Raw genomic sequence first — 10,913 nt, forward strand, 5'->3', positions numbered from 1 at the left:
GTTTTTATAATAGCATGAAGCTCAAGTTGCAGCAAGTTGCAACTATTTCTCTTATGAAAACCAAACCTTTTTATGGAAAAAAATTAAAAAAATTAAAAAATAAAAAATAAAATATTGTGACCTTTTTCATTACCTAAAAATAATAATAATAAAAAGACATGTCACCTTTTCTATTTCCAGCATTGCTTTTCTTCCCATAACATTTGCCTCTACTTTTGTCCCGTAACTTTATTTTCATATAATAATATATAATAATATATTTTGTTGTATTAATTTTCCCTCCTTGAATCCTCCTCACCAGAAAAAAAAGAAAAGAAAAGAAAACAAAAAACTTCAGTTGTTTGTTTCTCTGTTGCAAATCCGGCATTCATTTCTCTCTCTTCTCTCAAATTTTTAGAGAAAAGCAAGAATGATGAGCACCATTCTCTCTCTTCATTTTTAAGCTCTCTCTTTCACTTTCTTTCTCTCTCTCTTGTTTTTTGTTTCTCTTCCGAGGATGGTGGGTCTCCCTTCCGTGGATTCCTCCGATTCAACTGGCCGAGTCGACTCAGACAACATCATCAACGACAACAACAACAGCGACCAGCGAGTTTACTTTGTTCCCTTCAGGTCAATTTCCTTTGCCAATTTCTTTGTTTTTTTGCCCTTTCCTAATTCAACATTTTACCAAATCTTGAAAAACTTAACTTTTAAAATTTATCAAATCACTTTTGTTTAAAAAAAAAGTTTGGAGTTGAATGGAGCAGTCGCTATCCGTAATGTGATTCGGAATCTTAATAAATATTCATTTTTTATGCTGTTCTTTTAAGGGTAACTTTCTTAGTAACCGAAAAGAACATTTTTTTCAATGTTTATTTAGCTTTGGTTCAATTGGGTTTCTGTTAAAATATGTAGCATTGTTTGGATTTTTTAAAAACTGGGTTTTGAAGTAAGAAATCGAATTTCTAAATTTTTTAGTGTTTTGTTTTCTAAAATTTTGATTTCTTGTGATTCGATGATGTCTACATTGGTGAAGAGTTTATTTTTATCGTTTTGGTTTTTCTTTTAAGGTGGTGGAAGGATGCACAGGATTCAACTTCAGGTGAATCTGACGTGAAGAGGGGGATTTTGTATACAGCAACACCAGGGACGTCGTATGCGGGTCCCATGAAGTTAATCAACAACATATTCAACTCGGATCTTGCTTTCAATCTAAGGAAGGAGGAGGATTCTTTGCACAATGGTGAAAATGGTGAGGTTGGTGTTTCGGGACGGGACTATGCTTTGGTTCCGGGAGAAATGTGGTTGCAGGCTCTGAAATGGTGAGTGTTTTTAAGATTGGTTTTTAGCATAATCTGATCAGACACTGTTTTCCTCTTGATGTTAAATAGTTTGAATAGGTGGTTCTAGTATCCACTGTGGCTTGAATTCCTTTTGATTTCCTAATGGGGTTGAATTGTGTTTGAGTCTTCAGGCAATGGATATTAATTGGATTGATAGGAGAGAAGAGGAAAGAATGGAATTTGCATGAGACGAGTGAATTAAAGTAAAGTTTGATTTCTCTCCAATTGTTTGGATTAGAGAAGTCATGGGGGGAAGAATGATATAGTTTTACTATACTAAAGGTTTTGGTCCAAGTCTTTACCTTTTGAAAGATCTTAATATCTGTGTAATTATATTTTCTATGTTATATGAACTATCTGGTTCCTATCTGATATGGTTGTGACGCCTCCATTGCTCCTTCAAACAACAGCAGACTAAGTTAATGTAAAACTAGGCCAACAATTCTTGACATGTGAGATTATCCTACTTTGAAATTCTTGCAGAACACCCTGATATATTTCATTACAGTTCCTTCTTTGTGTAAACTATGTGGTGCCATGACATTTTAAAATGAATTTAGCTTAAGATCTGCTTTATGAAATTTTATATCATCTATAGTCCAACTGAATTAGGGGGCCTACCACTATGCTGAAATTTTTATGACAAGACTGCAATTATTCTATGCTGGAAACTTTTAGCACACATTCTCAATCTTTTAGATTCCAAGGTTGCTACATCATCTATATCAAATTATACTTGTCAGTATTAGAAGAGCAAGACCTCCTTTAGAAAGAGTGATCTTTTTAATCTATCCACATTAAATGTGAAGTCAATTTCATTCTGAAAATCTTTACTTAATGATCAGAAGATATTGACAATTTGCAATCAGCTTTAATGCATCATGTCCTTCTGGTTTTCTTTTTTTTTTGGTTCCTTTGGGTTCAGGGATATTTGCATGGCTTCTTCTTCCATATTCACTTGCTTTTTATACATCTGGTATTTGCCACTTAATTGTATGAATTTTAGAATGAAAACCAAAGTTTGTTTGATTTACTAAATGTGATTCTTGGAAATCTGTTCTAGTGTTTGATAAATCAATTCTATGTGGCCTTAGAAACTAAGAAGAGCTTAGTAGTATCTCTCAACTCCTACTTTGTGCTGTTCCATGCAGGCATAGTGATGCAAAAGTTGCAGCAAAAGGTGGAAAAAGCTTTTCAGCTGCTGAAGATGACATGGCAGATGTCTATCCCTTGCAGCTAAGGCTTTCTGTTCCACGGGAAACAAATTCATTGGGAGTCAAAATTAGTAAAAAGGTAAGTTCATTTAAGTAGCCAATTGTTCTACTTTTGGTCTGTGAAGATGTATCACACTAGGCTAGCGATAGTTTTTATAATGTATAGAAGCCTAGACATTCTCACATTCTGACCTGTTTTTAATTTTTATATTCAACTTTCAAATGATCAATCTGTTAATTGTAAAAGGGAAATAGAGCATCATGGCATAATACAAAAGGTGTATGTTCAATTTTCACTCAGGATAGGGGCTTGGCATATTTGTTCCATGTTTGTTATAAAGGCATAGTTTCAAAATAATTAGTTCCATTGAACCAGTCCTATTTTAATGATCTTTTAATTAACTGGACTAAGTGATTCCTGATTTGAGTGCATGTGTTGTATTTTGAAACGACACAGTATGAAACTTCATGATTGACAGATGAATCAACTCTGTATAAATATAATTTATTGATTCATAAGATTTTGCTTGCATCTTGGGATTTCAGATGTTCTTACCATTAACGCAATACTATAATCATTGCTTAGTTTGTAGTTTTCTCTGTTGTAATCACAAGATCCATTTCTCATTAATTTTGTATCCAGTTTGATTTCTCAAGCTTGTTCATTTCTGAATCATTAGCCCTCCTTCATATTATTGGATCCCCTTGGTTATGTTCTTACATTATGTTTCACTCTTTACAGGACAATGCAGTGGAACTTTTTAGAAGAGCCTGCAAAATCTTTAGCGTAGATTCTGAGCAGGTACTTTTTCAAATCATTAGGGAGGATTTTTTTTTTCTGTTGAAATGGATGGCCATCTAAGTTTCTTGATTGCACAGTTACGCATTTGGGACTTTTCTGGGCAGACAACTCTATATTTTGTGAATGACAGAAATAGATTTCTCAAAGATTGTCAACGCCAGTCAGATCAGGAGGTAAGAGGTAGATTTTTATTTATTTTTTTAAAATGAGATATTATTTTTTATTGATTCATTTGTTTGATGCTGTGCAATCTCCCTCACACGTAGGTTTGTAAAAACCACTTCCTTTACTATTGTGCTTGTGTGCATGTCTTGCGTCTATATAAGAAGTTCAACTTTTTAGAAATTGCTTGTACTTGCCTAAAATAACCATTCAAGTATTTAGAATCTTTGAGTAAAAACACTTCCATCCTGTTTTACCTATAATTACTGTTCAGTATAATATTTTTAGGAAATATACTTCCCATATAATTTCTACTGATTAGTGCTAATAGAACCAATTCACAAATATTGCCTTCCATCATTTGATTTACACTCCAATGTTCAGCTAAACTACCTGGTTTCCATCATATGGGGCATATTGAAAAAGGAATATTGTAAGAATCCTTTATTCAGAAAATTAAAACTACATGAGATTATTTTTAATTTTGAGACAAGGTCTTGACATTTGAGTTTCCTTTAGGAGAGTTTAATGTTTCTTTATGCTTATAAGAGATATTCTAGCTTCACAATGTTCTGTTTCCTTTTCCCATTTGATCAATTTTTTCTTTATGGTACAATTTGGGCCACTTGTTATATTTCAACTATTCCTACCATATACTATTATCTTTTCTTTGATTGACATGATTATTTATTTGATTACTTAATTATGCTAAAATTTCTAGAAATTATTTCACATTAAATTTTGAGCCCCAAAAAGGTAGATTTCAGTTGCATTCTAAATCAATATATGTAACCTCATGAGGGGAATTTTTATATACCTGAGGTCCTTTTACTGTGAGTCATTTTTTTATACCATAAAAGCATTTGTATATTTGGTAGGATAAGAGAATGAATGTTAAGATGATGCCAACTGTGATTTTGGACCACTGCATGGCAAAAGTGTGAATCGATCTCAAAGCAAGGGGCACATGATTTTCCCCCTTCATGTTAATATACTGCTCTCTAGCTGCTTTCTTGTTGGTCTTTAATTGGAATATCATATAAATCACTTGTCTTGCAAATCATTAGTTGTAATTTTGATGCATGCCAGTAATGTTTTGTTACTTCTGTTTATCTGTAGATTCTCCTGGAGTTGCAAGTCTATGGGTTGTCAGATTCCATGAAAGGTAGAGAAGGAAAAAAAGATGAAATGTCAGGACAACATCCTGCAAATTGCTCTTCTGGTGCTTCAGTCATGATAAATGGTTGCATTGGCACTGCAAATTCCACTTCATTTGGTACTAATGCTTCAACATTCTGTGGAAGATCTGGAGAAGCTGGTTCTTTGGGATTGACTGGATTACAAAATCTCGGAAACACTTGTTTCATGAACAGTGCCATTCAGTGCTTGGCTCATACACCAAAGATGATTGACTATTTTCTTGGAGATTATTGTAGAGAAATAAATCATGACAATCCTTTGGGCATGAATGTATATTCTATTTCTTTTAATCCCTCTGCTTTCATGTTTCATTATATTTAATAAATTTTCCAGTATAGTGAGAAGTCCAAACTGTTCTTAGTTGTATGCACCCTTTGAAGCATGCACTTTTTTCAGGGTGAGATTGCTTCAGCTTTCGGGGATCTATTGAGGAAGTTATGGGCCCCTGGAGCAACTCCTGTGGCACCAAGAACATTTAAGGCAAAGCTTGCTCGTTTTGCTCCGCAATTTAGTGGCTTCAATCAGCATGATTCTCAAGTCAGTGAACATTCTCTTTCTCTCAATACTTGACTTTTTTTTTCCTCAGGTGGGTGATTGTAATGTGATACATATTCCATGTTTTTGTTTATTAATTTGATGTGTGTTATATCTTAGGAACTTCTTGCTTTTTTGTTGGATGGACTTCATGAGGATCTAAATCGTGTGAAAAGCAAGCCTTATGTTGAAGTGAGGGATGGTGAGGGTCGACAAGATGAAGAAGTAGCTAATGAATATTGGCAAAACCACCTGGCTCGTAATGATTCTATCATTGTTGATGTGTGCCAGGTAATTCCTATTTTTCCTCTTGTTCTATTTGGTTCTGAGTACTCATGGTGAAAATTTTATTTGACTAGTTAGTTATTTAACTTTCATCCTTTTGAACTCCTAAAGCTATTGATTCTGAGAAAAAAAAATTGCAAGATTTTAAGTTGGAAATGGCATAAAACAACTTGATAACTACAAGGAGTAGATAGCATCCAATTTCTTCTCTTTTAGAGGAGGGGGGGGAGGGGGGGTTAATAGGGAGATCATGATAGCATACATCTTGGAAAATTAAGTATGTACATTTGTTTTTATGTTGTTCTTGTAGAATGATATAATTGTGGCTTATAGATGAATCAATTGTTCTATTATTGCATGGTTGATTTTGTTTAGTTTATGGAATAAAAAATAAGACTTATTCCAGAATCCAGAATATTGTGAAATACCTCAGGCAAGCTGGATTTAATGTGTATACTATTTTAAATAACACTTTGTGTTTCAGTATAAAAGTAGGTGGTTTTTGCTTGTATTTGTTGAATAGTTTATTATTCCACATAATTCTTGTCATGATTATATTTCATTGCAGGGTCAATTTAAATCAACATTAGTTTGTCCAGAATGCAAAAAGGTCTCTATAACATTTGATCCATTCATGTACCTGTCACTACCTCTACCATCAACAACATTGCGAACAATGACTGTAACTGTCATCAGTACTGATGGAACTTCTCAACCATCTCCATTTACGATTACTGTCCCAAAGAGTGGGAGATTTGAAGACCTTATCCAGGCTCTAAGTGTTGCATGTTCTTTGGGTGCCAATGAGACCCTTCTGGTGGCAGAGGTATATTGCATTGTTTACAACATCTGAATCTGTTTGATTGTAATGTTGTTGTTATGCTTATACATATTTATCTAAGCCTGTAACCATTAATTTATATGCAGATATATAACAACCGGATTATACGTTTTCTCGAAGAGCCTGCTGATTCTTTATCCTTGATTCGAGATGATGACAGACTGGTTGCTTATCAGTTAAATAAAGACATGGTCAAAGCTCCTTCAGTTGTATTTATGCATCAGCAGATGGAGGAGTAAGTTTGTTTAATTCCTAGCTTGACAATGCTTTCAGCTCTCAGCATCTCTCCCACTTTCTTGTTCATGATTTACATTTTATTTTCATGTGTGCACGGTGTATGTCTTTGTTTTTTTGGACTTCGGGGAAGGGGGATCTGAACTCTGCTCTTTAAGCAGTGAGATCATACACCCACCAATGAGTCAAATGCTTGGATGCATGCATGGCGTATGTCTTGTTTTACTTCTTGTTAAAAAAAATGTTCTGAGGTTGTTTAAATTGAAAATTAAGTAATGTGGATTACATGTGACTACCAAATTTTGCTGTGACTGATACATATTTTATATTTATGTAGGAAGATGTTTGAGGCAAAATAGATGCCTGTCAAGTTATCCCATAATTGCATCTTTGCATGTTCATTTGGGATTTTGTTGCATCTCCTTGTTGTGTTATCTAGTTTAACAGCTTTGCAAACTCATTGACCAATCTTTTGTTGTAGATTTGATAGAATATGATTTTTTTCATGCAAGCTAAACCTTGCTGCTTGCTTCATAAGGGAACACTTTTTGGGATGGCTTTATGGGTCTTATAGGTATGACAACTAAGGTTGAACACCATTCATGCTTGATCTTAATAGTAGGAAATGATGATAGGTTTTTTTTGTCAATTCTAGTTTACCTCTCAACATCAGTTGGGAAAAAAAGATGGTAGATTCACTTGATTATTAAAAAAATTTAATATGTTGAGTGTTATAGGTAATCTAGTTGTTTGGTCTGTTACCTCCAAAAGACATAAAACACTCATGTGGGTTGTACCTTTTTTCCTGTTTCTTCTTCTTGTTACTTTTTTTTTTCTGTACTTGTTGATGATCCACTATGATTGGCAAGATAAATTTTACTTAAAATCCTACTGCTTGTTTTCTTTTGACTTTAAAAAGTCTACCACATACATCTGCACAATGAATACTTTGAGTTTGTTTTGAAAATACCAGTTAGTTTTGGTTGGTATCTCTTATAACCTAAACTTTATTATATTTTCTACTTTCAGGCAGTACATCCATGGGAAACTGACCTCAAGTTGGAAGACATTTGGAATTCCTCTTGTAGCAAGGCTTTCTAATGTTGTCAATGGATCTGACATCCATGGTCTGTATCTGAAATTACTAAATCCATTTCAGATACGGGCTGAAGAAGTCTTAGATGATTGTGATACCTCTGAGAGCACTGCAGTTGAAGACATTTCTCAGAAAGAGCATGGATCATCTCCTGTTTCAAATGGGTTTGAAAAGCACCCTGATGCAAATGGGGTTGTCTCACCCTCAGAGTGTGAATTACAGTTTTACTTAACTGATGAAAAAGGAATAGTCAAGGAATCCCAGATAATTATGGGTGAAACAGTACCAGCTGCAGGAGTGTCTGGGAGGTTACATGTGCTAGCTTCCTGGCCAGAAAAATATGTTAAAGAGTATGATACACAGCTGCTTAGCTCTTTACCGCAGATTTTTAAGTCTTGCTTTTTCACAAAGAGACCTCAGGAATCTGTTTCTCTGTATAAGTGTCTTCAAGCATTCTTGATGGAGGAGCCCCTTGGACCAGAAGACATGTGGTCAGTGTCTACATTTTTGCTCTTTAACTTTGCATAAGAAATGTTTTGCATCTTAAAAAGCTATAATTTTTGTGTTACTTATTTGGGAGGATTAACGTCTATCAGCCAGTAAGTTGAATTCTGTTTTGCTGATTATTTTTAACCTTCGCAATGTTTTCTTGTTTCTGCTTTGCCTTCTGATAGAAAACCTTGCATGCAGGTCTTGACTATTGGAAGCTGCAGTGCCCCTTTTATGAACTAATAGCTTATCCATTAATATAATATTCATCAATAGCTTCTTTCGATTTTAGATTGAATAATATCTGCTCATACTCTATTTTCTTATGTTTTTTAAAGCTAATTTGACTTTTCTGAGGCCTGCTAACTTCTGATGCTTTGGCTTTAAGTCCCTGTATTTCTTTGCAGAATTGCCATTAAAATCCCTCCATACATCCTCTAATAAGTTGTTTATATGAGTACTTGAAACATTGGCCTATTTTATATATGAATGTATGCATGTATATAAGAAAAATTGGCTATTAATCTCCATCAATAGCCCTCCTCATCAACCATCAACTTTTCTTGTGGATATGTTGCTTCTTGACATTGTCTTTCTAATGCCTGGTCTTAATCAATGTAATTTTAGGTACTGTCCAGGGTGCAAAGAGCACCGTCAAGCCAGTAAAAAGTTGGATCTTTGGAGACTGCCGGAGATTCTGGTTATTCATTTAAAAAGATTCTCATATAGTCGATTCTTGAAAAACAAGCTGGAGACATTTGTTGACTTCCCCATTGATGATCTTGATCTGTCAAATTATATTGCTTATAGGAATGGTGAGTTATCTAATCGTTACATGCTTTATGCTGTCAGCAATCACTATGGAAGCATGGGAGGTGGCCATTATACTGCATTTGTCCATGTAAGTGAAGACCTAAAAATCTTATTTATAGTTTCCATAAAAAATATGAATTTGGGGAGCCTGTTCGTGATTTTTTATTAAAGAAAATCTTATTTCATATTAATCATGATTGAGCTAACAAGAGTACAAGGATAGCATATTACCTTCATGTGTATGTAGCATGTGGTGCATGTGGTATTTTATGCTGTGGGTTTGCTCAAGTGGAAAGAACAACACATACAAACAAACTCATACATCCTTATGTTGCCGTAAACATCAAACCTGTCTCAGTGAATTGATATCTGTGGTGATCAGTCCCATTGTTGGAACATTGGTCAGGGTACATGAACCTTTTGAAAGAATGCAAGGATCTGGATCTAGACCACAGGCATAGAACCTTCTCAGTTTGTGACCGTAAGACCTGAGAGTATGCAAGATTTTAGTTGGATGATTAAACAAATTTTAGCATTTGAGCTAGCTAATTTAAATCTTGTTATTTACTTCTCTGTTCTGCACATGTTGGAGGACTTTGTTACAAATCCTTTTCAAGCAGTCAGCTACTTTCAACTTCAAATGCTCTTTTCCACACTTCTCAAGTACCAAACCCTCTCCCGACCCCCCAAAAAAGGTGTCCAAAATCCTTTTTGAACTAGGTCTCATAATGCAGGCTCGTTTCAGAAGAGGATATACATAGATCAGTGCCAATAGATTACAATGGGGGATACTGATTATTTTTTATTTTTTGGAAGGCAACTGATTAATTTGTTTAGCATGAAATATAAAATTTTCCCCCTTTCAATTCTAAGATTTTGTGAAAAATGATTGCATGTGTACTTGATTGTGTGTTGGTACTGCTGGAATACTCTAATTTTTGTTTCTCTGATGTAGCATGGTGGTGGTCGGTGGTACGAGTTTGATGATAGCCATGTTTATCCCATCGGCCTGGAGAAGATAAAGACATCTGCTGCTTATCTTCTCTTCTACAGAAGAGTTGTAGAATAAAAACATCTGGGTCATCACTTGCCAAAACCATTCTAAGCTAGGTATTATTTGTTAGTGAAAATATCAAAATTTTGCTGCCTTACAATTACCAATCTCAGAAGAGTAGCATTCTTTCATCTTTGGCATTGTTTAGTCTAAGTCGATAGTGTCTAGCATTGCAGAGGAAGGGAGATTAAAACGTAGAGTAGATGCCAGTGATGGCTGTAACATAGTAGCAATTCAAGAGGTGAGAGAGACTGAAGGGGATTTTTTTTTTTTTTTTTATACTTATATCCATTTGTGAAAGGAAGTGTCTAGCTTTTTCTTTTTTCACATATTGAAAGTTTTACCAAAGGTTGTTGCTTTTAACCACTGTGAAGGTGTACTTTTTGTTAATGTTATTGTACAACTGATGATTGAACACTGAATTAATTCATTGATAGCTAATTCACGAGTTACCATTTTCAACATGCCATTATCTATGCAATGTTTCGTAAATTGTTGCCATTGCTTTCTCTTAAAGAATGTGAGTGTAGAACCCAAGTTACTGCTGCATGTCTGCGTTCATACTTAAATTCAGGATTTACTTAGGGGATGACTGGAGATTTGATGTCATTTGAAGAGAATCAAGTAAATTCTCAGGTTAAAAAAAGGTTAAATGACAGGAGATATTTTTATATATACCAGGGTCAGATGGAAGATATCTGTTTTCTCACTGAGTTTTATTAGTAATGGTGGACCACTTTTCCCCTCTTTCCCTTTTTGTGTAAGATGTGACTTGACTCTCTTGATAATTGTAGTACCATTGTACCCTGAGCCCAGTTAACTCCAGGACCACTCTCCCTTGGTTCACATTTGCCTCAGTTGCCTGTG

General features: G+C 34.7%; 1 protein-coding gene across 1 annotated transcript; it reads left to right on the top strand.

Annotated features, from left to right (window-relative positions):
* The first annotated feature begins 297 nt into the window (after positions 1 to 297).
* On the top strand, positions 298 to 10,510 carry UBP8 (ubiquitin-specific protease 8). Its single transcript, XM_007015542.3, has 13 exons — positions 298 to 609; positions 1,050 to 1,301; positions 2,474 to 2,615; positions 3,279 to 3,338; positions 3,416 to 3,511; positions 4,620 to 4,970; positions 5,097 to 5,237; positions 5,355 to 5,525; positions 6,088 to 6,345; positions 6,447 to 6,595; positions 7,624 to 8,181; positions 8,807 to 9,080; positions 9,948 to 10,510. Exons 1-13 carry the CDS (start codon positions 497 to 499, stop codon positions 10,059 to 10,061), a joined length of 2,679 nt encoding a protein of 892 aa, XP_007015604.3. The 5' UTR covers positions 298 to 496; the 3' UTR covers positions 10,062 to 10,510.
* The last annotated feature ends 403 nt before the right edge of the window (positions 10,511 to 10,913 follow it).

This window comes from Theobroma cacao, chromosome 9 (assembly GCF_053813885.1).
Source record: "Theobroma cacao isolate CCN51 chromosome 9, ASM5381388v1, whole genome shotgun sequence".
In the NCBI taxonomy this organism is placed as follows: domain Eukaryota; kingdom Viridiplantae; phylum Streptophyta; class Magnoliopsida; order Malvales; family Malvaceae; genus Theobroma; species Theobroma cacao.